This window comes from Vipera ursinii, assembly GCF_947247035.1.
Source record: "Vipera ursinii genome assembly, chromosome: 4".
NCBI classification, from domain to species: Eukaryota; Metazoa; Chordata; class Lepidosauria; order Squamata; family Viperidae; genus Vipera; species Vipera ursinii.
Genome location: NC_139514.1, coordinates 51,078,419 through 51,106,222, shown reverse-complemented (window position 1 = coordinate 51,106,222; position 27,804 = coordinate 51,078,419). Strand labels below are relative to the sequence as shown.

Below are 27,804 nucleotides of genomic sequence, written 5' to 3'. Positions count from 1 at the left end.
TTTGCTCGACATGGACAAATACTTTAGCTACTGTACATAATATGTGAGCCGCAAAGTCATATAATCTTGAATATATGTTTTATTGAAATAAAACCAGATCCAAAGATTCCTGAGGCTTCCAGCTTATGACTTTCAAGAAACCTCATTTTTCGCGGTCTAAGGTAGTTATGCAGAGTTATTTAGAGTGCTTATTTTCCTGATTCATCAAGATCTCTCTCTCTCTTTCTTCCTGTAAGTTGAAAATGAGTTATGTAGCCTTCAAGTTATATATTGAATTAAATAAAAAAATTAAAAAAAAATAAAACACAAACGAAAGTCTAGAAGAATACTTTTAATTTTGTCAAATGCTCTTCAAAAATAATAAGGGCAAACTCTACTGAATAAAGTATATTCAGAATATTTTAAATGTTATACAATTTGGAGCTGAGGACTGCCCTCAGCCCGTGGAGCTGAGGACTGCCCCTGACCTTCGTTCATTCCGCCGGGACCTGAAGACCTGGCTCTTTGAGCTTTCCGGCCCAGGCTGAGAATTTTTTAACCGGGGTTTTTAGTTTAAGGGATGATTTAATCTTTTTTAATTGTTTTTTAACTTTTGTATTTGTATTGCTGATTTTAAATACCCTGTAAACCGCCCTGAGTCCTTCGGGAAAGGGCGGTATATAAATCTAATTAAATTAAATTAAATTTCAATAACTCGAACTTGCTTATTACATTGTAGTCTAAAATTAAGGCTTTAGTATAAATACATTTCTAAAATAGAAAATCATATAAAATTTTTATCAAGTAAAAAAGCTCTACCATTAATGACTTGATAATGTGCAAAGTGTTCCTTTTGTAAATGCCAATAAGTTCCTTAAAGTACAGTATATTATTCCCAAGTTTCAAACATGAAACAAAGTTGTACAGTTTGAAATTTCTTTAGGTTTAAAGGTGTCTTCTTGAGATCCTTGCAGCTCCGGTTTGATGTTGCTAGTTTTATTTTTCAATTCACTATTGCACTGTTTGGACATCTCCGAAAGAACAATAAGTGTGTCATAGTTATGATCCTCTCCCTCTGGCTGGGATTCAAGAAATAGTGAACTACGAGAAGGATGGCTTAAAAACTGTGGATGAAGACAAAGAAATAGATTAGAAATAGCCATCTTCTTTTGAGAAATATTTTAAGTCAGAATACCCCCTGAAGTCTTATCCCACAGGATTCAGCCAGTTAGATTTTAATAATTTCATTTTTTTAAAAAAAAACTACTTATAATTAAAAATTATGTATCAGACATTCATTGCCCAACCATCCTCTTTTGCACTCTTGCAAAAAATCTTAAATTACACTATCATGAATCTTGGCAAACAAGGCAAACGAATGATAGTTGCTCATCCACAGAAAAAGGGCTCAGCGCAATCCTTTTAAGTTCTACTCTCTCACTGAGCCTCTGATGCACCTTTTCCCAGTCTTTATACCCCGGAGAAACCCTTGGGATAATTTTGAGATCATAAAGAGCCCCTGCATAAAAATTGCAAAACATATGAAGATTTTGCAACACAATTCACTTCTAACCTATATAATCCACGGTTTACATTTACAATGACAGCGAAGTGATAGGTCTGAAGCTGAGACGTGATACATAAAACTTCCCATTTTCGAAACTGCTAGCATTGGCAATTCGTGAAGTTAAAAAACAACATTCTTTTTTTTCCCCCAACACTATCTCTCAAGGAACCTCCAGGGACCACTCCCAGTCCGGGCTGAGAAAGACTGCACTAATGGACACTATTATGCAGGCAGTTACCAACGGAAATCAGGAAGTCCATTTGTGCTTCTCTGTTTTGAGCTGTACTTCTCAGTGGAAAGAAAAGCAAGCACGCTCTTCGCCGACTAGAGCAAGAGTTAGCAATCTTTTCAGGTTGCAAAAATTCCTGCAGAATCTTACATGGTAGAACCCTCCCCACATCTTCTGAGCCATGGGTTCCCAACCAGGGGAGCTCACACCCCCTAGGGGTGCGAGACGATATTCCAAGGGGTGCAAAAACTTGGGTTTTCGAAATTATAGTGTATATGCATAATTTATTGCCGTTATTTCGAACTTTTGTAAGGGGTGCGAGAATACACCAGAAGTGTTCTAGGGGCACGGGGTATAGAAAAGGTTGGGGACCAACTGTTCTAAGCAATCTCAAATGAAGATTTGTGAGACTTGAGCTGAGGACACAAAAATAGTGCAGGATTTTCTTTTCTTTTTTTTTTAAAAAAAGAAGAATTACTGCACACCATTTTAGCTGCTCTTTAGCTGTTTCCCTCTAACCAGAAAGATTCAGCTATATCTCTTCCAGTGATATTACAGTGTTCCGGGGTGCATTCTGTAGCTCTCTAAGAGCAATGTTTCTCAAACTTGACAATTTTAAAGATGTGTGATTTCAGCTCCCAGAAATCCCGAGCCAACATAGCTAAATTCTTTAAAAACATGTCTGGCTGGGGATTCTGGAAACTGAAGCCCACGCAAGTTGAAGTTGCCAAGTTTGTGAAACAGTGCTCTAGAAGACTGGGCAGCTAAAGTACAACTCAGGAATTCAAACACTACTCACTCTCAGCTTAATATGCAAATGCCACTGTGTAATACAGGTAGTCCTTGACTTACAACAATTCATTTAATGACCGTTAAAGTTACAACGGCACTGGAAAAAGTGACTTAGGACCATTTTTCACACTTACGACCATTGCAGCAGCCCCAGGCTCATGTGATCAAAATTCAGCTGCCACACATGTGTGACAGTTGCAGTGTCCCAGGGTCATATGATCACTTTTTTCAACCTTCTGACAAGCAAAGTCAATGGGGAAGCGAAATTCACTTAATAACCATGTCACTAACTTAATACCTGCAGTGATTCAGTTAACAACTGGGGCAAGAAAGGTCATAAAATGGGGCAAAGTTCATTTAACAAATGTCTCGCTTAACGACAGAAATATTGGGCTCAACTGTGGTCATGAGTCAAGGACTCCCTGTATATCAATGAAATAATGGGTTATTTTACCTTATCGCCTGAAGACTGTTATGTTAAACCCTAACCAAAATTATCAGCACTACAGTTTAAGCAAATTAAGCAAAATGACAGCGAGGTTTATGTCTACATCTTTGACCATGAAAGCAGATTGCATCACATTCTGTTTGGTAAATTATACCAATTATTTTTACACACACATGGACACGGACACGGACACACACACACACACACGCACAGAGTGCGCAATATGCAAACCTGAATGAAATGTTGTGGCAAAGAATATGAAGGGCAAAAGGAACGTTTGATCTGGTGATAAATATAAGCTATCATACAAGAGGAGAAGATGATGGATGCCAATACTGTTAGTAAGATAACCGTCACAGTTACTGGATCTGTCCCTGCAAGGAAGAAGAAAAAATGAAAGAAAACCTGCTCCATTTATTTATTGTGGACCATATGATGCATATATCTTTTAATCTACTAATATTTTTCATCTCATAATTATAACTGTGACAGCATTATATCTAATGTTAGCTGCAGAGAAGAAGCAATGGCAGTTTGTATGCTTGCCTTGCCCTAATATGCAAAACCCAAGATTTAAATAGTTATTGTTACAATTTATAATTATATCCATAGAACCCATTGAAGAAAGCTAAAAGGTTTCAAAAGGATATTTGCAATGAGGTACATCTTATTTACTGGTTCAGTTTATAGTGCCCACTTGTCAGATTCAGAGACCAGTCATCACAGGGTGTCCAAAATGTCTGCCTGCCTACTCAGAGTTTATTGTCTTTTATACAGTTTTAACAAGCAGGAAATAACACACCGCAAAAGCATTGTTTATTGGTGTACTCCCTAGTCCAGGGGTGTCAAACTCAATTTCATTGAGGGCCGCATCAGCATTGCGGTTGCCCTCAGGGGGCCGGGTGGGTATGGCCGGGATGGGCGTGGCCTACTGGGTGGGCGTGGCTAGAGTGCATATGGCCTACTGGGTGGGCGTGGCCAGCTCTGCATCGTTCGCCTCAAGGGTGCCTATGGGGGCCTGGGCAGGAGTGGGACAGATCTGAGGGTGTCTGGCAGAAGGAGATGGGACCAGGGCAAGTGCCAAGGCAGTGGGGGCCGTTCCCTCACTGTTTCCAGGATGGCTTCGCGGGCCACATGAAACCACTTCACGGGCCGCATCCGGCCCCCGGGCCTTGTGTTTGACATGTCTGCCCTAGTCAATCTTAGAGAACATCCGAACATCCCAGCCAGGGCAGAGTCTCTCATATCTAGCTGGTTCCTGGCAGTACTTGGCAGTGCTAATTGGAATGAGCTCATAGACATGCAGATAACAGGATACTAAGGCAGGCAGTTTTGTGCGCACCGGTCCCTTCATATCCTTGATCTCCATCTCTACACCCACTCAACTCTGGGCACTAATGAGGGTTAAAGAAAATAACTGAAAAAGACAATAAAAGAATAAAATGTACAGTACTGCATCCGGGACAAAATGCAAAGCTCATATTTCAATAAGCTTACATATCATCCTGGTCCAGTGTCAACTGGAAGAATCAAATCTTCAGAGCCTTCTTAAAGGCTGGCCAGACTCTTACCTACACTATTAGTTGTTTGGGTACAACTGGTTTTACTCCACTCTCCAGGTTTATTCAGTTCTTCAATAAATGCTTGAGCCTTAAGACAATATGTTATTCCAGGATGTAGGCCAGATATCACATGGAAAGAGTGTGGTGCAGTCACGTTATCGATAACCTAATTGGAAAGGAACAGAAAAATCACAATATAATCAAGTCATAGGAGTTTTATTTTCAATTGATAAACTACATATATTTCTATTGCTAGAAATGTAGCCTTTCCCAACCCAGATACATGTCTAGATCAATTTCTACTTTCTCAACAATGGCCATGTTAGTTAGGAATTCTGCATCTTGGACTCCAAACATTTCAAAACCTATTCCAAAAATATGTCAAATCAGGTTAATATAGTAGCACTGCAATCACAATGATGAAACATTAAACAAAACATGCTACAACACTACCATGTTATTCTTGTAGCCCAGACATGTCAGACACAAGGCCCGGGGGCCGGATCCGGCCCGCGAAATGGTTTCATGTGACCCGCAAAGCCATCCTGGAAACAGTGAGGGAACGGCCCCCACTGCCTTGGCCCTGGCCCAGAGACCCTCCTTCTGCCATAGACCCTCAGATCTGTCCCACTCCTGCCCGGGCCCCCATAGGCACCCTTGATGCGAACGATGTAGAGCTGGCCACGCCCACCCAGTAGGCCACACCCACTCTAGCCATGCCCACCCAGTAGGCCACGCCCACCCTGGCCACACCCACCTGGCCCCCTGAGGGCAACCGCAATGCTGATGCGGCCCTTAATGAAATTGAGTTTGACACCCCTGTTGTAGCCTGTCAGTTTTAATCCACTTTCAAGTCAATCTCGTCAGGTAGAGCTTGTTCTTTTAACCACATTGTATAGAGTCAGACACTATTAAAATTAATGTCTAAGTCCACAGTTCAAAAATATCATTCAATATGTCCAATGTTTTGCCCAATATTTTGTTCAAATCTATAAGCTGAGTCTGAATGTGTCTTTAGTTCATTCTAGTTCCCTTTAATATCCAATTTTCCAAGTCTTACCTTATTGAAAAGAAAAGAAAAGCATTTTCCCATAGGAAGGATTCTTTATAATTAATTCCAAATTTTTATTTCAAATTTATTTGGACCTTTTGTCTATTTGCAACTGTCTAAAATCAAAGTTTTAATTATCCTTTTGCTGTTTTATTAAAAAAAAGAGTTTTTCTCTATTTAATGTATGTAGAAAAGTATATTTAAGCATCAAAGAAGCCCACTTTCACATATCATCAAATATTACCTGTTCACTAGCATTCATCCAAATTTTTATCTTGTAAACTACGGAACCATAAAAATCCTTCAAGGAATAACTGATACCATTAAGTACAACAGGAAGGCTTTGGAGATGAACATCCAAGACTCCAGGTTTTGTGGGTATAATTTGTACAACAGGAGGTATAATGATTGCTAAACGAGTTGAAGTAAAGAAAAGAAGATAATTATTTTTACTTTTTCTATAATCCATAAAGAATCCAATATGCAGCATGGCATATCGTCATCTTCTTTCTTATTTACTTATTTAAAAATTTAAAATGTGCTTGTATATTTTCATACCTACCCAGCAACAATGGCTCAACATATTAATATTCTTGTGCTTTTCTTTCCATTTTACTCTCTATGCCTATCTGCCATATTTCATCTGTTTCATTTTCCTAAAGATGCTAAGCAACAGCCCAGAATCTTGAGGTTTATTAGTTTGTACCTTTATTAAACAGAAGGTTTTGGGGGTCCCCAGTCAGTGACTGGATTCTGCTGTGTATGTGAAGGAAAGTACATTAAAAAAGTGAACACAAGAATAGAAGACTTAGCTCCCTCCAATCATAGCATTTCTCAAATGCAATTATTAATACTAGCTTTAGAAGAATAGTCAGCAAATGGCTATCAAACCAAAGCCACCATCTCTCATAGCTTCTCAAAACATGCTAAGTATTTATGCCTATTACTTCAAAACAATAAGGTAAAGGTAAAGGTAAAGGTTCCCCCGCACATGCGTGCTAGTCGTTTTCGACTCTAGGGGCCGGTGCTCATCTCCGTTTCAAAGCCGAAGAGCCAGCGCTTGTCCGAGGACGTCTCCGTGGTCATGTGGCCGGCATGACTAGATGCCAAAGGCGCACGCAACGCTGTTACCTTCCCACCGTAGTGGTCCCTATTTTTCTACTTGCATCTACTTGCATAATACATGACCACAAAATATTGTCAAGAAATGGAACAAAATAAGAAATCTCCTTTGCATGAATGTTTATGTTTAGCAAGTTGCTACAGTAGGATTTCCTAAGAAAATGGGCTTCTACAGAGATTTCTATTTTTAAAATCATGTGACCACTTTGTCTCGTTCACTAAGGCTATGGAGATCTGGATAATCTTATTTTCCACTGTTTCTTGCATTTTATTATTATTAAAAAATAAAAAAGGATAAAACCTGCATAGTGTATTTGATCCCAGTTCAAGTCAGTTAAGTGGAAAGAGGGGCACATAACTAAGACAGAATATCAGCAAACAGCCCGTGCCTGCAAAGATGAAGTGAGAGAAGCTAAGGCTCAAAATGAACTAAGGCTTGCGACCAAAGTCAAAAATAACAAAAAAAGCTTCTTTCAACATATAAGAAACAAGAAAAAAGTGAAGGAAATGATTGGTCCATTAGTGGGGGAAAGTGGCAAGAAGGTGACAAGCAACAGGGAGAAAGCAGAACTATTTAACTCGTTTTTTGCATCTGTCTTTACACAAAGGGAAAAAACAGTCCAACCTACCAAAACCAGTGCCATAAAAAACAGAATAGAAACGCAAGTTAAGATAGGCAAGAAAATGGTAAGTGAGCACCTGTCCAGCCTAGACGAGTTCAAATCACCAGGACCAGACGGATTAGACCCCAAGGTTCTCAAGGAACTGGCAGACGTGATCTCAGAACCACTGAACTATATTTTTCAAAGATCCTGGAGCATTGGGGAACTACCAGAGGACTGGAAGAGAGCTGATGTAGTTCCCATCTTCAAAAAAGGGAAAAAATAGATCCAGGAAACTACAGACCTATCAGCCTGACCTCAATACCTGGGAAGATTCTGGAAAAGATAATCAAACAACAAATCAGCGAACACCTTGATGCAAACAAAGTCATCACTAAAAGCCAACATGGATTTGTCAAAAACAGATCATGCCAGACACATCTTATTGCATTCTTTGACCAAGTGACAAAATTAGTGGACCAGAGGAATGCTGTAGATATAATTTACTTGGACTTCAGTAAGGCATTTGATAAAGTAGATCACAACCTACTACTTGATAAGATAGAAAAATGTGGGTTAGATAGCATCACCACCAGATGGATTCGTAGCTGGCTGACAGGCCGTACTCAGCGTGTGGTCCTCAATGGAACTGCATCTACATGGAAGGAAATGTGTAGTGGGGTACCCCAGGGCTCTGTTCTGGGCCCAGTGCTCTTCAACATCTTCATCAACGATTTGGATGAAGGGATAGATGGGGAACTCATCAAATTTGCAGACGACACCAAGCTGGCAGGAATAGCCAATACTCCAGAAGATAGGCTTAAGATACAGGAGGATCTGGACAGACTCGAACACTGGGCACTATCTAACAAAATGAAATTCAACTGTGAAAAAAGTAAGGTTCTACATTTAGGCAGGAAAAATCAAATGCACAGGTATAGTATAGGTGGTACCTTGCTCAATAGTAGCAACTGTGTGAGAGATCTCGGAGTCCTAGTGGACAATCACTTAAATATGAGCCAGCAGCGTGCTGCAGCTGCCAAAAAAGCCAACACAGTGCTAGGCTGCATTAACAGAGAGATAGAATCAAGATCGCGTGAAGTACTAATACCACTTTACAATGCCTTGGTAAGGCCACACCTGGAATACTGCATCGAGTTTTGGTCACCATGATGTAAAAAAGATGTCGAGACTCTAGAAAGAGTACAAAGAAGAGCAACAAAGATGATTGGGGGACTGGAGGCTAAAACATATGGGGAATGGTTGCTGGAATTGGGTATGTGTAGATTAACGAAGAGAAGAGTGAGGCGTGAAATGATAGCAGTGTTCCAATATCTCAGGGGCTGCCACAAAGAAGAGGGAGTCAAGCTATTCTCCAAAGCACCTGAAAGCAGGACAAGAAGCAATGGATGGAAACTAGTTAAGGAGAGAAGCAACCTAGAACTAAGGAGAAACTTCCTGACAGTTAGAACAATTAACCAGTGGAACAACCTGCCTCCAGATGTGGTGAATGCTCCAACACTGGAAGTTTTTAAGAAGAGACTGGCCAGCCACTTGTCTGAAATTGTATAAGGTTTCCTGCCTGAGCAGGGGGTTGGACTAGATGACCTCCAAGGTCCCTTCCAACTTATTATTATTATTTTTTTTAAAAAATCCATTAGGTTGGTTTTCTCAGGTTTAATATCTGCCAGCACTAAGACGAGCTTTGAAATCCTGCCATTGAACTTTTAAATAGCTGAACTCCAGAGAAGAGACACTTAGTATAAGAATTAGGTAAACAGAAACAGAGCAGTATCAGAACTATAGAATTCAATCTAAAACTATCAAGTTGTTTACAGAGGCCATATTGCTGCCAAAATCCATACTGCATGCTCCGTTTCCACTGGCAGAGTGAGCTGACATATTCGAGAACATGATTCCTGTAGCATTGTATATGTAATTCCTCTCCATCCCGAGGAGGCCCGGGGCACATGGGGAAATGGAGAAAAACCCCCACCCTAAACTTGGGAGCATATTAACAAGCTGGCCTATATGTTTTGGGAGATAAAATATCTGAGAACATGAATTGGAAGCTAGGGAAAAGGTGGGTTTCTTTTAGGTTCTGCAGAAAACACTCTTAGTGATAGAGGTGACCTAACAGAAGCGGACTGAGAAGGAGCAGAAATTGACATGTGGGAAGAAGCTCAGCTGATCCATGGTTGTGGAACAATCAAGGGATGCCTGCAGCAAACCTGCCTGAAGCATCTGAGAAGAAGCAACAAAAAAGGGACCTCAAGCAATACTTGAAAAGTCAGTCTTGGTAGTTCAAGTTGGTGCCCAGGTTCCTGATGAGCAAACGTTTGGATTAAACAACAAAAAAATTTGTCTCTTCCCCCCCCCTTAGTTAGGCCTTTTCCATTTCCAGAAGTGAAGAAAGGAGATTAGCATTCCAAAGCCAGCAATTAAGATAAGTGATTGTGAGAAAAGGCAAAAGCTATGCACGACCAAAGCAACATTAAGAAAATGATTAAGATGTGTAAAATAAGTATGTTAGATAAGTATGCAGAAATCATTATTATTCAGATTTTCTTTAGGTATTCACTTATGCACCATAGTTCACTTAGATACACAATAGCAATAGCACTTAAGATTTATATAGCCATCCATAGTGCTTTAGCACCTGGCAGGTGGTACGCGACCTCTAACCAAGTGTAGCGAGCTAAAGCGGCGCTGCGCAGGACTGGAGGAGATTCGCTGGAGCTGCAGGGCTCAGCAGAAGTCCCAGGATCTGCATGCACAGCTGCATGCTGGTTGGAGCTTCTCATGCACCCGGAAGAGAAAAGGAGGAGGAGGAGGGCGGACAGAGGAGGAGGTATAAAAGAAGCAGGTTTTGGCGGGAGCGGGAGGAAAAAAAACATACGGAAAAAGAGAAGAGGCTTTTGTGAGTGAAGTGGTGAGGAGAGAGCAAGCAGGCTTCCTTTGCGAGCGAAGGGTGAGTGAAAGAGCAAGAGAGAAGCTTGTGCAAGCAACGTGTGAGTGAATGAGCGAGAGAGAAGCTTTTGCAAGCAACATGTGAGTGAATGAGAGAACGAGAAACTTTTGCGAGCAACATGTGAGTGAATGAGAGCGAGAAACCTTTGCGAGCAACGTGTGAGAGGAAAGCTTTTGAGAGCAACATGGGAGTGAATGAGAGCAAGCGAAAGGCTTTGCTAGCAAAGGGTGAGGGGGGGGGTGCGAGCCAAGGGTGTGAGAAAAAGGGAAAAGTGAGGGGGAGAAGGGAAAAAGCAAAAGCATTGACTTCTGAATTCCACTGTTGCAGTACGAAAGAAGCATTAACATTGAACCTCAACTTTTTACTTTTCCATAATATTATAAACTAGCCATTTCTATAACAACAAATGAATCTAACCAGTAAAACCCAAAATCCCCCGCTTTTTTTAGTCATCAAGTTTTGGACACCTTGCTAAGCACTGGTAATACTCAAATATTATCATGTCCTAAAAGTGGTACAATCTGTGAAAAGGTTGAAAAGCCTTACTTTACAGCACTCTCTGAGTGGTTTACCACATCAGCATATTGCCCCCCAACAATCTGGGTCCTCATTTTACTGACCTCAGAAGGGTGGAAGGCTGAATCAACCTTGAGCCAGTCAGGATTGAACACCTGGCTGTTGGCAGACTTAGCCTGCAATATTGCATTCTAACCATCACAGCTCACAAAACTGAACCACAGTTGTAATCTGTTGTAAATAGAATAAATGAAATTTATTGTGCTCTCAGCTCCACGTATGTCTAAATCAGTTCCTACACAGTGAGGGAAAAAATTATTTGATCCCTTGCTGATTTTGTATGTTTGCCCACTGACAAACGATCAGTCTATAATTTTAATGGAAGGTTTATTTTAACAGTGAGAGACAGAATAAGAACAAAAAAATCCAGAAAAATGCTGTACTTGGTGGCAAAACCCTTGTTGGCAATCACAGAGGTCAGACATTTCTTGTAGTTGGCCACCAGGTTTGCACACATCTCAGGAGGGATTTTGTCCCACTCCTCTTTGCAGATCCTCTTTGCAAGTCATTAAGGTTTCGAGTTTGACATTTGGCAGCTCGAACCTTCAGCTCCCTCCACAGATTTTCTATGGGATTAAGGCAGACATGTCAAACATAAGGCCCGGGGGCCGGATCCGGCCCGCAAAGTGGTTTCATGTGGCCCGCGAAGCCATCCTGGAAACAGTGAGGGAACGGCCCCCACTGCCTTGGCCCTGGCCCAGAGACCCTCCTTATGCCAGAGACACTCAGATCTGTCCCACTCCTGCCCAGGCCCCCATAGGCACCCTTGATGCGAACGATGTAGAGCTGGCCATGCCCACCCAGTAGGCCATACGCACTCTAGCCACACCCACCCAGTAGGCCACGCCCACCCTAGCCATACCCACCCGGCCCCTTGAGGGCAACAGCAATGCTGATGAGGCCCTCAATGAAATTGAGTTTGACACCCCTGGATTAAGGTCTGGAGACTGGCTAGACCACTCCAGGTCCTTAATATGCTTCTTCTTCAGCCACTCCTTTGTTGCCTTGGCCATGTGTTTTGAGTCATTGCCATGTTGGAATACCCATCCACGACCTATTTTAAATGCCCTGGCTGAGGGAAGGAAGTTCTCATCCAAGATTTGATGGTACATGGCCCCGTCCATCGTCTCTTTGATGCAGTGAAGTTGTCCTGTCCCCTTAGCAGAAAAAACACTCCCAAAGCATGTTTTCACCTCCATGTTTGACAGTGGGGATGGTGTTCTTGGGGTCATAGGCAGCATTTCTCCTCCTCCAAACACGGTGAGCTGAGTTGATGCCAAAGAGCTCAACTTTGGTCTCACCTGACCACACGCTTTCACCCAGTTCTCCTCTGAATCATTCAGATGTTCATTGGCAAACTTTAGATGGGCCTGTACATGTGATTTCTTGACCTTGCGAGCACTGCAGGATTTCAGTCCTTCACGGCATAGTGTGTTACCAATTGTTTTCTTGGTAAGTATGGTCCCAACTGCCTTGAGATCATTGACAAGATCCTCCTGTGTAGTTCTGGGCTGATTCCTCACTGTTCTCATGATCACTGAAACTCCACAAGGTGAGATCTTGTATGGAGCCCCAGAGCAAGGGAGATTGACAGCTATTTTGTGTTTCTTCCATTTGCGAATAATTGCACCAACTATTGTCAGTTTCTCACCAAGCTGCTTGGTGATAGTCTTGTAGCCCAGTCTTGTGTAGGTCTACAATCCTGTCCTTGACATCCTTGGACAGCTCTTTGGACTTGGCCATGGTGGAGAATTTGGAATTTGATTGATTGATTGCTTCTGTGGAACAGGTGTCTTTTATACAGGTAACAAGCTTAGATTAGGAGCACTACCTTTAAGAGAATGCTCCTAATTTCAGCTCATTACCTGTATAAAAGACATCTGGCAGCCAGAAATCTTGTTGATTGATAGGGGATCAAATATTTCACTCATTAAAATGCAAATCAATTTATAACATTTTTGAAATGCATTTATATGGATTTTGTTGTTCTTCTTCTGTCTCTTACTGTTAAAATAAACCTACCATTAAAATTATAGACTGATCATTTCTTTGTCAGTGGGCAAAAATATAAAATCAGCAGAGGATCAAATAATTTTTCCCCTCACTGTGTTTTTAATGAAGTCTTTCTATTACTAATTTCATTCCTAATACTCAAGGTTGATAATCAATTCTCTAGAGCAGGGGTGTCAAACTCAATTTCATTGAGGGCCGCATCAGCATTGCAGTTGCCCTCAGGGGGCCGGGTGGGTATGGCCAGGGTGGGCGTGGCCTACTGGGTGGGCGTGGCTAGAGTGCGTATGGCCTACTGGGTGGGCGTGGCCAGCTCTACATCGTTCCCATCAAGGGTGCCTATGGGGGCCTGGGCAGGAGTGGGACAGATCTGAGGGTCTCTGGCAGAAGGAGGGTCTCTGGGCCAGGGCCAAGGCAGTGGGGGCCATTCCCTCACTGTTTCCAGGATGGCTTCGCGGGCCACATGAAACCACTTCACGGGCCGGATCCGGCCCCCGGGCCTTGTGTTTGACATGTCTGCTCTAGAGCCATAGTGGCAAACCTATGGCACGGGTGCCACAGGTGGCATGCCAAGCCCTCTCTGTGGACACGTGCGCTGTTGCCCCAGTCCTAGGCCTTCATCTGGGCTTTATAAAACCTGTTTGCTTTAGGCCTCCGCCATGTGCAAAAAAAAAAAGGTTCAATCAATTTCAACTTCTTGCGGGGGGAAAAAAGTTCTCGCAAAGTTGGAATTGATTGATTGAACTTTTTAGTCCCATCCAGTCTGCCATTACCACTGCAACCACACCCACCCAAAGGGCCATGCCCACCTGGCACCCGATGATACATAAGTGGGTTTTGGGTTGCAGTTTCGGTACTCGGTCTCTAAAAGTTTCGCCATCATTGCTCTAGAGCTTGTAAAGAGTGTACTTGAAACCAAGTTTATTTACTTTTAGTCTAGTTACTTTTTATTGAAAAGTTTTAAAATACATTTTGGATACAAAGAATACAAAGAACAACGATTCCCAGGATTACAGTTAACATTGTGATGGTTCCCACAATTTGATAAAAGCCTTTAAATTTCCCGAGTAGGATACTTGGAAGGGGCAGTGATGTAAGAGCTGGATAATTCAGCAAACCCATTACAAGGGGTGTTTGCAGGGTGTGATTTTAAAAACTTAGCATTACAACATAAAGATTGCAACGTTGAACAAATTCCAAGACACCATCTTTAGTTTTTTTCAAGACTGCCCTACAGATACCCGGTCATTACTCAACTCCTTCCTCTTAATTCTGGGCTCTGTTGAAAACTGAGGTTGCTACTGTAGATAGAAAGGGTAAGAACAGTTGGCTTTTAAAGCATTTTTGCAGCTGACCTGATATTCTGGTAGGTTACAATATGAAAGAAATCCTTTTTTTTTTAAAAAAAAAATGATAGTCTTGCTAATTCTCTCCCAAAACAGGTAACTTGATCTGACTGTCCCCGAAAAAAGCTGTGAAGTCATTTTTATACAGCTTTATTTCTGTAGGAAGTTCTGACACTTGAAGCAAGAAAAGCGATTTTAATCTAGAACATAAAGTGATTTGGAGATTAGTTGCATTTTGGATTAAGGATTAAGACCAATGTTCTATTACTAAAGACAATATTCAAATTCCTCAGGAGAAATATGCATAGGTGTAAATTGCAAGAAAGGAAACAACTTCTGTGAAATATTATTATTTCCTAATTTTAACTTTTTCTGGGGAGGATGGATGTAGGGCTTTTAAGCCTTTCATTCTGGAACTTTGTTAAAGCTATTCATTGGTCCCAATATTAAGAGGGTGGGTGAACTTTATTAACACTGATAATTTTCTATTAAAAATATCAGTGGCAAGTTTATCAAAATTTATCTTTATACCTTACTAGAATAGTAAAGTTTGACAAGAGTCAGACCTGACATATTTTTTTTTAAAAAAGTATCCCCTCATCATGACAGTTGTACAAAAACTAGTTCTGTGTTATAATGCTTCAAAGCCTTATACATTATAATAGGGAATTAGAAGAATAACTTACTATCCTTGAATGGTGTGAAGTTAAGATATATCCAGTGCGAATGTTTATGCTCAAATTCAGCTCTAATTCTTAAATGAGAAAGACTGTATTTAGGTATATTTGAAATATTGCACTCTGTGAAGTATGTTCTTCGGCACAAGTCAGTGAATCCTGACTTCAAACTATTTTTAAAAAAAGAAACAAAATTATTTATGAGAATAAACAGCTTTCTTTCATATGCTGAACAATTATATTCATTTTCAGGTTTATCTTATATCAACAGAAACACCTCATACTGATTAGAATAAATAAGAAGTCCAGTTCTCTTCCATCAGGATGAATTTTACATAAAAATTAGGGCTGAACTTTAGCCATTTAATTTGACAGTTCATTTGTGATGTAAAATATTACATAGAAAAGTATTTCCTTATTTATATTCTTTTTAATTGAAGCAAACAATATTATCAAATAAAGATGGAAACGAATAAAAACGGACAAAGCTAAATGTGAACCACACACATCCCAATAAAAAGCATGTTTAAAAATTAAAAAGCAATTTACAGAAGCAACACCAATATTAAAGATTTCCACCTTCAGATAAATTTGCACAATGAAGATAATATTCTAGAAATAGGTTATTAATATCCATAAATGATGAACAGATTTCAATGAAGTTATTATTAACTGTAAAGTTCCTCCAAAATCTTTGCATTATGAATGTTCTTCTTTCTTGATGGGATGTATGTTGCATTGCACAGTAGTCTCTGTATTTAGAGATCCTAGCTGGCATAGAATATTATGAACATGCTTTGAATAAAGCAAAGCTTTGTGGCATATTGGTCAAATCTGCAAACCTGATTATTTTGTCTTTATCATTAGCCTAACCTACACTTTTTAAAAAAATGTTACTAAAAATATGTGTTTGTGAAACTAAGAATAAGGGAAATGCAACAATATATCTAAATGAAGGTAACTTGGTATTGTGAAATACAGCTGAGAAATAATTGTGTGATGAGAAGTTTTGAATATGGGACAAGCTATTTTTGATAATATCAGAAGTGGATGGGAGGTGGAAATGGACTTGAAAGAAAAGGAAAGGAGTGGAAGAGTGAAACTTGAGTAATTGCAAGAGTTGTGACTAGAAATTATATGCAAAATAGTGTTAGAAATTGGTTAATCTCCTACTGGTAACAGAATTAATGCAGAACATAAAGACAGTTAACGAGGAAGCTCTTACAAAGTGCCCTAAGAGTGTTTGGAGTTACACTAATGGAAAAGTATGAAAAAGGATGCTTTAGAGGATAATGAAATGAAAGAGACTTATGTAAGAGGAAAAATGGATAAAAGCGAATGATGGCTAAAACGAGAATGAAAGTGAAGTTTTGCAATCCAGCAGAATGAATAGAGTTAAAAATAAAAGTAAAATTGTTTGGATGAAATCAAAGTGAAACAAAGGTAGAAACATGTGTTACAGATTTGTATGAGTTTAATAGTATTGTATTGAAGAGTGGAAGAAAAATGAAAAATGAATAGAAATCATTTGCTATTAGAATGTTTAAAAAATGATAAAGCTTCATGTGCAGATAGTGTATAACTGGCTGTTTGAGCGGCTAAAGCTGCTTAAGTTTGAGCTGAGTCTGAAGATTGCACTTCTGCCTGACAATTGGGAGTACGCTGTGTCAGTGTAAAAACTGAAGAGGAATTAGTCGGTTAAGAATTCCTGGAAGTTTGAGAAAATTCTTAAACAGGTTCAATTTTTATTGAATGGATATAACAGGGAATCCAAATTTGGGAAGCACAGCCTGGCTTTATGTCAGACAACAGGTATGCAGACCATATATTTTTAAAAACTATAAAGTATTGAGGAAAGTTAACAAGAAAATGTGTGTTGATTTAGAGAAAGTATGTGATAAAAGCAATAAGCTTCAATTATGGAACCTTTTGTATAAATGTAGTGATAAGAGCAGCATATGATGGGAGATCTTGACGCGGTGGCTCAGTGGGTTAGGACGCTGAGCTTGTCGATCAGAAGGTCGGCAGTCTGGCGGGTCGAATCCCCAGTGCCGCGTAGCAGAGTGAGCGCCTGTTACTCGTCCCAGCTTCTGCCAACCTAGCAGTTCGAAAGCACGTAAAAATGCAAGTAGAAAAATAGGGACCACTACGGTGGGAAGGTAACGGCGTTCCGTGCGCCTTTGGCGTCTAGTCATGCCGGCCACATGACCATGGAGATGCCCTCGGACAAGCACTGGCTCTTCGGTTTTGAAACGGAGATGAGCACCGGCCCCTAGAGTTGGAAACGACTAGCACGCATGTGCGGGGGAACCTTTACCTTTACCTTTTTATGGTGAATGGTGAACAGGAATTAAAGCAAGAATGTGTAATTTGCTCTAGGCTGTTTAATGCATGCATTAACAAATATGCAAAAAGTGCATAGTGGTGTTAGGGATGTGCTTATTAGGGATACAAATGCATGAACTTCTGTATCCATACAACAGGTGGCTGAGAAGTCAAATGATTTACACTCAGCATACAGTATAAAAATCAGCCAATCCTACAGGAAATCAACTCTGTTCTTTGGAGGGACAGATACTGAAGCTGAAATACTTTGGCCACCAAAGGAGAAGAAAGGATTTATTGGAAAAGATTCTGATGTTGGGAAAGATGGGAGGTAAAAGGAGAAGGGAAAGGCAGAGAAGGAGATGGTTAGATAGTATCATCAACGCAAGGGACATGAATTTGGGCAAACTCTGGGAGGACAGCCCCCCCTTGCAGTACTATAGTCCATAGGGTTGTGAAGATTTAGCAACTAAACAATACAATACAGTATAATGCAACATGGATCATGGATCTGTAAAAGAATCTATCAAAGATAGGTATGTTGGCAAAAAAAATATGACACGAACAAATGCATGTGACAGCAAGTCGATTAATCTACTGCAGCAAGTCGATTAATTTTTATGCCTTGGCAAAATGCTTATTAAGAAAAAGAAATGGGTAAAAACATTTTAAGATTTACATGACAATGTGAGATGCAAAGAACGGATATTTGTAAAAATAAATAAAATGTCTGTAAATAATAATGTATTTTTCCTGTACTTTGCTGCATGCGAATGGGAATTAGCTTGCTAGGAGGAACATAAAAATAATGTGAATGCAATGTGTAATGATACAATAAGATGACATAGAGCTCAAGCATAAATGTAAATTTCAAAAGTGGTTTGCCATTGCTTGCTTCCTAGGGCTGAACCACCCAGTTGGCTCTGTGTCTAAGGCAGGACTACAATTCACAATCTTTTGGTTTCTAGCCTGGTGTGTTAACCACTACACCAGACTGACTCTTACTCCACACTTTACATGATACTTTACCATTACCAGCTCCTTATATTAAGATAAATTGGGTAGAAATATTAAAATTAATTTTTAATGTCAAAAAGTTGAGGCAATAGGGATAGTTCCTTACACAGTTCCTATCATTTTCAGTTATAAGGTATTTTATACTTGCTTTGTTTTCTCTGTTAAAAAAAGATGTAAAAGAAGCAATCGGAAGAGATTGCATATGGAGACATCATAATTATATCTCCATAAAAAAACTGATATATTTGATAATATACCTGATATTTTGCTTTTTAAAGTTGCATGTATATGTAAACTTCATCCAATTCTGGAATATAGATTATCCTAAAATTAATGTTTGTAGTAAACCATCATTGGATACTTTTTAAAAGTTTAAAGAACTTTTGGAATATATGCACAATATAATTCAAATTTCATATTATAAGTTGTTATCCAAAGAAATTTTCCTCCCATATAAATGGATGGGAAAATAAATTGAGAGAATAAACTATAACATACATACATATATAACATGTGACTAGCATAAAAGAAGCAAATTATATTTTGGTATGTATTGTGAAAATTATCCATTCTTACGTTTTACCTTTTACGTTGAACTGTATAGGTTACATTTCCTTCAGAAAAATTTGATGGATCCCACAGGAGAACACTATCAAGCATAACTGAATTAAATCGTATATTTTCAGGCTCTTGTATAATTGCATGTACTGTAATATGCAAAGAAGAGATACTGTTCAGTGTATGATCTTGACATTCTTTCACTGACAGAATAAACAATTCACACACATATGTTTCAACATATATAGTTAATTATTTATATTCATATAAGTTCAAAAAAATGTCAATGCAAATCTCAGCTGTTAATGAAGAATCAATGTGGTGTCCAAACTCTGAATCTTATTGCCATTTTGAAAATTCTTGAAAACAGGGTTCCTGAAGTCCTACAATTCAGAGGCTCAGCACAACAAAATTCTCCCCATCAGAAAGAGGCTTCCAAGTTTAGCAACCTCCTGAATGACGTGACTGGAAACTGGTTTTGCCTTTACCCAAATGCTACCAAATGAACATGGAAATAGAAACTGTTATATGCTCCTGGCTACTTTCCTTTGTGACCAGAGGCAAGCTCGTCTGACCAATAACCAGCCAAGACACAGTGAAGGCCTTTTGTTTCGTTTATTGCAATAAGCGGGGAGAGAAGCTACCAAAGCTTGGTTCTCTCCAAAGTTCCAACCCAAAATATTCCCTTCTTTATACAGCCCTGTCCCAACCGCACATCCCTCCTCTTTCCCCATTGGCTGAGGTACTATGAGGTTATACTCTTTCCGACCGCCTCCTACCTACTTCCTGCTACATACTAAATCATACATCACATGTACATTAAAAATATAAAATATTAGACATATTCAATTGTTGGTTTTGAGTTCTGGGCCCCTTAGAACGATAGGTTCTTCCTGTTTTTCAGTTTAGTTAAGTTTTTCCTGGTTAGCCATTTTCTCTTACAGATGTTTTTATAGCTTGTCTTCTTCCTTTCTCACTCTAAGGCCCAGCTAAATTTTTGCCTATGTATTTATCTTAGATCCTGCCTTTATGCTATCCTTTCCGGTTGCCCATCCATTATAGTTTTTGGTAAGCTTGTTTGTTTCCACTACAGCAAATTCAATTTTAAAATTTTCTTTCAATTATTAAATTTTGAAGACCATTCACTTATTCCTCTCAAAACCCAGACAGATTACATCAAAGAGCCACTGGCAAAAAGGATTTTTAAAAATCGTTTATCTTTGCTGCTGCTGTAGATAGGAATGAAATTCTCTTGGGAAAGAAATAAATATATTGTGCCCAAGAGAAACCAGGAGAGCCCCTGCTAGAAGCATTACATAAATGCCTCTAAATGTTCCTATCCTACTGTCCGGAATTTATTCTGTTGTTTGATATATATCCCAACTGAAAGTAAAGAAGCAAATTGGGAAAGATGGAGATTTTGTTTTTTTTTTAAAAAAAAAATCTGATCAAATACTGTTAAGACCTCATTATTAGTTCTACTACCCTACTTTTTTTTTAGGATGATTCCAGTTTCGTAGCAAAGCTTTTCTACACAATTCCAAGCATTTTGAGATCTGACCAAGATCAATCACATGGAAGCTTTGATAGCTTGCTATGTTGGCTAGATATTTTGATGATGAAATCAATCACGTTGCCATGCCGGTTTCTGCAGTTCACTTGGCAAAGATACTGTACAAAACACATTCTGAGCCAATATGTTTGGCTGACTTCCAGTCCTTAAAGCTCGACAATCAGGATAAAGTAGGTAGTAAAGTTTGGCCAATGCCTGTTATTTTGCCCTTTTCACCTCATGGCTTTTTACATTTAATGGAACGAGTTATAAATCCCTCTTCTTATGAAGGAGGAGCTCTACCCAGTAAATGTGGCCATAGAGGAGAACAATCCCCTCCTCTAATTTCCAATCACTGGATCAGAAGATTTGAGCTGCAAGGGTGAGGCCAATAACCCTTCTCTAGGCAACAGGCTTGAATTCATGGTGATTAAATTCAGAAACTGTTCGACCAAATGCTCTAAATTCATATTAGTTGAGATTTAGCCCATTTTTGACGCTGAAACTGCCTTGACCACATTGTGGGAAGAGACACAAGGGATTTCCCCCACCCCCTCTTTCATAGATAAGGCTGCCTGTTGTCATTCTAATGGGTGAAACATCAATTGGAGCCATGGAGAAAAGTCTCCTGGGAAGGGCATGTAAAATGTTAAAGGGATATTTAAGGACCGGAGAGTCAGGGTGGCACAATGGTTAGAATGCAGTACTGCGGGCTAAATCTGCCGACTGCCAGCAGTTCGATTCTCACTGGCTCAAGGTTGACTCGCTTCACTCTGGCCAGGTTACAAAGATAAAAAAACCTAATATAAAACAATAAAAAGCAATAATCCCCAAACCTCTGGTGACAACAGTTAATCAAAATATGCTCCATCCCACTCGGGGTTCTCCAGGCTCATTGCCAAAACCAGATACATCTAATTCAAAGTGCCAGATGTCATCTTGAAAGCCCTTCTTGGGTGAGAAGTGAAACATCTTCAAGGAAAAACAAAGACTATTTGCCTCTTGAAAAAGCACCTTGGGACGATGTAACCTGGACAACTGAGAATCTCCATAGAGACTCCTATTAACACCAACTGAGAACAAACATAGAGGAAGGAAGTGAACCAGGACAACATAGAGCCTACCATTCCCAATCCCCAAAGCCATTCCAGAAGGATACCGTGGTCAATGGTATTGAGGGCTGATGGTAAAACGAAGGTAAAGCATTCAAGAAAGTGTCTTAAGTCACCAATTCGATCTAAGTTCCAAGGGTAGACTTACTGAGCCGGTCAGAACCCCTACTTATCTAGGTGTTCGTTTTCAATTTTCCACCTGCTGGACTAACCGACTGATTGAGCTTAATTTAAGAGCCCAAAGAGCATTCTTTGTGATTAATAAATATGCCAATATAGTACTGTAATACCTATGTTCCCGAAGCAATTAAAGTATTTAAAGTTGTAAATTTTATTTATTTGATGCTCACTTGCGCACCTATGTAAGAATATCTGCAGTCAGAAGCCATCAAATACAATTTCCTAAGAGCTGTATCACACACCCTTTATTCAGCTTTCAACACTATTTGATGACTAGAACTGTCCTCTGAGCTTGCCAAAGACTTTGTTCCCTTAGACCAGGGGTAGGCAACCTTGGCTCTTTTATGACTCGTGGACTTCAACTCCAAGAATTCCTGAGCCAGCAGGTCAAAGCAAATCCTTTAGGGAAATTCCTTGGTTCACTCGGAGAGATAAGTTTGTTTCTTCTCTAAGGTGAGAAATCCATCGTGAACTGGAATACTGTGGCTCTTCTATTCTGGCAACATCCACCACTGCCTTGATAAAACCTCAACTAAAATTGAAAGAAGACTTGGAACCAAGAGCCAAGGGTACTTTTTCAAAAGGCAGCTGGACTTCGTTTTTCCTTAAGGATGTTTACCTTCTCATCCAAGAAGCCTCTTCACTTCTGACTGAATGGTGGAGAATGGAAAGATTTATATTCCTCGCAGTCGTCTGGTTGCTAGCACTCATTCTGAGAGTCACTGAGGCCAATTGGAGGCTTAGCTGTGTCCTCAGATAAACCTCCAAGCGGCATCAGAAAATCCTGACGTTCAGAGGAATATAAATCCTTCGGTTCTTCACCCTTCCGTCAGAACCGAAGAAGCTTCTTGGATAAGGAGGGAAACGTCTTCGAGGAAAAATAAAAGTCCAGTTGCCTTTTTTAAAAAGCACATTTGGGACAACCACGGCCTGGATGACCGTGAATCGCCATAGACATTTGGAAAAAACAAGACGTTCAAAAAACCCAAAGGCAGTTTCCCACCTCCACTGATGATCAGCATCTTACACGCCCCACGCAGGAGACTTTTCTCCCTTGTCTGAATCGCTGCGCCAACCATCTAAATGCCGACTGGTGGCCCCCAGGGGGAGGGCGTTCTCTGTGGGCGCGCCGGATTTATGGAACCGTCTTCCAGTTGAGCTCCGGATGGCGCCCGACCTTCGCTCCTTCTGGTGCGATCTAAAGACGTATCTTTTTGAACAAGCTGGCCTGGCCTGATGGGAGGGGGTTGGGTTTTTATTACTTTTAAATGCGTTTTAATCTATCTAAGAGTTCTGGGCACTTGTTTAATCTTTTTTAATTTTTGTATTCTGTCTTTTTAACATGTATTGCCCTGTTCACTGCCCTGAGTCCTTCGGGAGAAGGGCGGTATACAAATAAAATTAATAATAATAATAATAATAATAATAATAATAATAATAATAATAATAATAATAATAATAATAATAATAATAATAAATGAGAGCCACAACGGTATGTTTAGTTAACCAGCAGCACCTACAACTGGCAAGGCACCTCAAGCCACCTGAGGACTTATCCCCTCCCCCTCCATTTGCGATCAAGCGTGTCAATCGAGTGCACCGTTAACACGCGAGGAGGGGCAAACGCTGCCGCCACTGTCGGCCAGAGAAAGGTGGCCGAGCTTTCCCAGAATCCCCCTGCCCACTTCCTAACCGGCTGCGGAAAAAGGCGCCTTTTCCAATCTAGCTTCGCTCCTCCCCTTTACCCAACTTCACTTACTCGACCAGAAGACGCAGCCGCACATGAGACACCACCAGCTTCTCGGGACCATTCTCGGCTACCATCGCCAAGCGCCGTCCCGGCTTTGCCTCGGCCCTGTCGGCATCGGGAGTCTTCTTCCTACGGAGCCTCGCGGTGAATTGCTGGGGAATAGGCTGGGGCGCCCGCTTCTCGGCAGCAGGCTGGTCAGGCTGGGACGCCTTCGCTGAGCCTACCCGGAACCCACCGCGCTCTTTCTAGCCCGCTGCCTGGCGGTTGCTTTTGCTCGAGCTCCGGGCGACCTTCGGGCCCTGAAGAAGCGGTGCCAAACCTGAGCAAGCCCTCTTTTCGGGTAGTCCCAGGAGGAGAAAAGCGACTGCGCCTCCGCCGCCCAGCGCGCTCTTTCCCTCGGCCGAGCCAGCACCCCGCACCGAAGCTCCACCTTCGTCACGGGAGCAGCGGCTTCTGTGGGCGATCCCTTTTCGGTTTCTTTCCAAAGCCAGGGCGAAGGAGCGCCTCGGTAGTAGCCGCCGCTGCCGCAAAGCCCGGGGGATCGCCGACTCCCGTCATTCCGGGGGTTTAATGCAGGGGTCTTCAAACTTGGCCCTTTTACGACTTGTGGACTTCAACTCCCAGAATTCCTCAGCCAGCTACGCTCAGCTACGCTGGCTGAGGAATTCTGGGAGGTGAAGTCCACAAGTCGTAAAAGGGCCAAGTTTGAAGACCTCTGGTTTAATGCAAATAGAGCGATGTGTAAATTACGGGCGGGGTGGGGGGAGGATAAGAACGGAGGTGGAGAGGCGAGAGTCTTGTGTGCCCCGCAAATTGTGTAGAAAGATTTGTCGTTTCGCGACCGTTGATTGCTAACCTGGTCGAAACCAAATACGCATCGCTTGGGGAAAGTGTAGTTAGGTGCAAATAAGAGTTGTAATGCTGGCAAACCTGGAGGGGGCTTTTCTCTTTCTCGCTGTTAAATGATTCGTTTCCGTTTTTTTTTTTTATTCCACTAGGCCAGGGGTGTCAAACTCAATTTCATTGAGGGGCACATCAGCATTGCAGTTGCCCTGGGGGGGGGCCTGGGTGTGGCCAGGGTGGGCGTGGCCTACTGGGTGGGTGTGGCTGGAGTGCGTATGGCCTACTGGGTGGGCATGGCCAGCTCTACATCATTTGTGTCAAGGGTGCCAATGGGGGCCTGGGCAGGAGTGGGACAGATCTGAGGGTCTCTGGCAGAAGGAGATGGACCAAGGCATGGTCCACCGGAGGAGCCTCACTAGCCCAGCCCTCGAGCACCCCCCGGCACCAAGCCCAGCCCCACTTCCCCAAGTGGGTGCCCAGCTGCATTTACCTCCTCTTCCTCAAGGCTGCTGCTGCTGTGCTTGCTCTCCTTAGCCAGGTTGCTCATGATGGGTACCAGGGCAAAATCAAGAGGGAGGCCCATTCCCTCTCCATGTGAGGAGACCTGGCTTTGTATCCAAAGCTTCCTTAGCAATAGGGAGATCCCCCCCCCCAGCATAGGTCAAGAGGAGGGGGTAAGGGGATGGTGAAAGGACAGCAGGACAGGACTAAGGTACGACTTCCATTAGACCTTCCCTCTCCTTCCTTCCTTCCAAAGAACAGAGTGGTGGGAAAATATTTGAGATGAGGGAGGGAGAAAAACAGGCAAGAAACACAGCTGGGGAAGTGTCATCCTTCATGAGGAATGAAGAAATGCACCATTGCCTGGAAATGGCCAGCACATGGCCCTCGCCTACTTCACATATATGGCTTGGTGGGCTCTATGGGAGGTGATGCCATGAGCAGCGTGAGAGTCGATGTTACCTGCGCAATGCTGCCCAGCCCCTAGCCTGCCCAGTTTTGGCAGGTAGCAGGGTGCTCTACTCACAGTGCCGAGAGGCTGAGCCGGGTGGCATGAATCTGAAAAGAAGCACAACGCTGCCCAACCCCTAGCCTGCCCGAAGTAGGCAGGGCCATGTGCTGGCCACTTCCAGACAATGGTGCATTTCTTATATTCCTCACAAAGGGTGATACCTCCCCAGCATGCGCCGAGGGGGCAGTGCCGATATGGCACGGGCCGGTCCCTCGCTGTTTTCAGATGGCCTTGTGGAGCTAAGACTGTATTTCAGCATAGATGACCACCATGAAATTGTACATTGGCTCCTGACCAGCCAGGGCCGGGGCCAAGACAGCGGAGGCCGTTCCCTTACTGTTTCCAGGATGGCTTCGAGGGCCACATGAAACCCACTTCGCGGGCTGCATCTGGCTCCCGGGCCTTGTGTTTGACATGTCTGCACTAAGCCAAGGGTAGGCAAACCTGCCTCTTTTATGACTGGTGGACTTCAACTCCCAGAATTCCTGAGCCAGCATAGCTGGGAATTGAAATCCACCAGTCATAAAAGAGCCAAGGTTGCCTACCCCTGCTAACGCTAACTGATCAGTGTCCCTCCTTGAGATTGCTGTCTTTCCTTTCAAGTCAGGAAGGCCCTTGTTTTAAAAAATAAAACATGAAGAGGAAGGTTATTAATTTACCTCATTCCATAAAGAGGAAGTATATTAACTTAAGTTTTCTCTCCTGTTTTCAATATCATGCAAGATAGTGCAAGCACCTGCATATTTATTATTTTGGTGTTTTTTTAAAAAAAACATTGGATGTTCTTGCTTTGATAACAAATGGAAATGTAGCCATCTTTTCTCTTTTGCTTTTAGAGTTAGTTGGTGCTGTGGACGAGAGTCCAGTTAGTCATAACAATAATAACTCAGCCATGGGAATCCAAGGTTATTGCACCCAGAATTGATAAAGATTTGGCCAGAGCTGGGGAGAAAGCCCACACTTCAAGCTAATTGGGGGATGTGATTTATGACTGTTAATTGAAGGGAATTGTGTTTTACTATTTGTGCCTAGGGGAGGGGAATTCAGTTTTTGACTTTAACTATGTAGTGCCAAGATATTTTGTTTCTCGAATAAAAGATACTTTAAGGTAAAAAATGCCTCAAAGTTCTTTTGAAGAGTTTCATCTGTCGGAATCATGATATATAGTCCTTTAAAGTCTTTTCACCTTTTCATCTAGCCACAGCACAAACCTGCTTTGGAAATATATCTTTTTGGCCACACCCAGGACGGTATCTTCATCTCATCCCCAGCTCATGAGAAAAGTTTAACTCCTTTTTAAATGCATCAATATCGCAATATCATTTTAACACGGGCCAGTTGCATGATGCGAATGCTACGCCCACCCCAGCTCCGGCAATGGAAAAAAAAAGTCTTCTCTTACAGAGAAGAGATAGATGAAACCTGAACACTTTTTCCTCACTTGAAATAGTTCAAAAATAGAAATAGGAACTAATATTGCAACAGAAAGTCAGAAATGCAAGACATTCACAGCTGATGCATGTGGTTGGAAATCCCCTCGTGAAATGCAAACATCTGTAGGATCATGTTGGAACATTAAAGATGAAAAATTCCCCTCTGGAAAATCCAAGATTACCACTGATTTGTCATTTCAACGCACTTTAGTGCTTAATTTTGCATAACACCATTGCAAGGCTCAAACATTTTACTGCTTGAAACAAAAGTCATAATTTTATACTGGGGTGAAATATGATTTGCCATCTGATATGATTTTAATAAGGTAAGTTAGGAAGTACAAATACCATAAAGGCCTCAGGAGGGGCAGCTGTGGCATTTCTGTTCTTCACAAAGAGCATAAATGGGGAGTTCAGGAACTTTCACTGTTTTAGATTAATTAGCTTGATTTTTATCCTGCTTTTATAAATAACTATGGGAACATACATAATACTCTTTCCTCCTTCCATTTTCCCCCATGGGAAAGTGAGTTGGGCTGAGAGAGCATCACTGACCCAAAGTCACCCAGCCGACTTTCATGCCTAAAGTGGGACTACAATTCACAGTCTCCTGGGTTTCTAGCCCGGCACCTTAACTACTGTACCAAACTGGCTTTGAAGTAATCATAGCTTTATGACACCCAAACCCAAACAATCTGCAATTTGGTTAATTGAGGTTGGTGATAATCAAATTTTAAGCCATGGTATATAAAGGCAGTTTATTTTTTAATAACTCTGTTATTAAACTGATTGACTCAACTATCCTTTTTCCTGGTCTCAAATAATGTTATTATCACTAATAAGGAAAACCAGACTCTTGTATCACAGAAGTGTCTCAGCTGTGGCAATTTCAAACTGAATCTTTGACTCACAAACAAGCAATTATAAATTGTTCCACTAACCCCAGAATATGCCCAAATTACCTTCAGTTGAAGAACCATGATGATAACGACTCAAGAGTAATGGTGTATATGTGCCTCTGTCACCTATAAGGTATCTCTGGGTGGCTGTGTAAAATGGAGATGGATTGACTTCAAAAAGCTCTTTGAAT

At 41.4% G+C, this 27,804-nt stretch overlaps 1 protein-coding gene across 1 annotated transcript; it reads right to left on the bottom strand.

Moving 5' to 3' along the window:
* Window positions 1–316: 316 nt before the first annotated feature.
* On the bottom strand, window positions 317–24,053 carry IL10RB (interleukin 10 receptor subunit beta). Its single transcript, XM_083361855.1, has 7 exons — window positions 23,436–24,053; window positions 18,858–18,981; window positions 14,942–15,102; window positions 5,873–6,039; window positions 4,587–4,743; window positions 3,247–3,389; window positions 317–1,103 (listed from the first exon to the last, which is right to left on the bottom strand). Exons 1-7 carry the CDS (start codon window positions 23,485–23,487, stop codon window positions 882–884), a joined length of 1,026 nt encoding a protein of 341 aa, XP_083217981.1. The 5' UTR covers window positions 23,488–24,053; the 3' UTR covers window positions 317–881.
* Window positions 24,054–27,804: the final 3,751 nt, after the last annotated feature.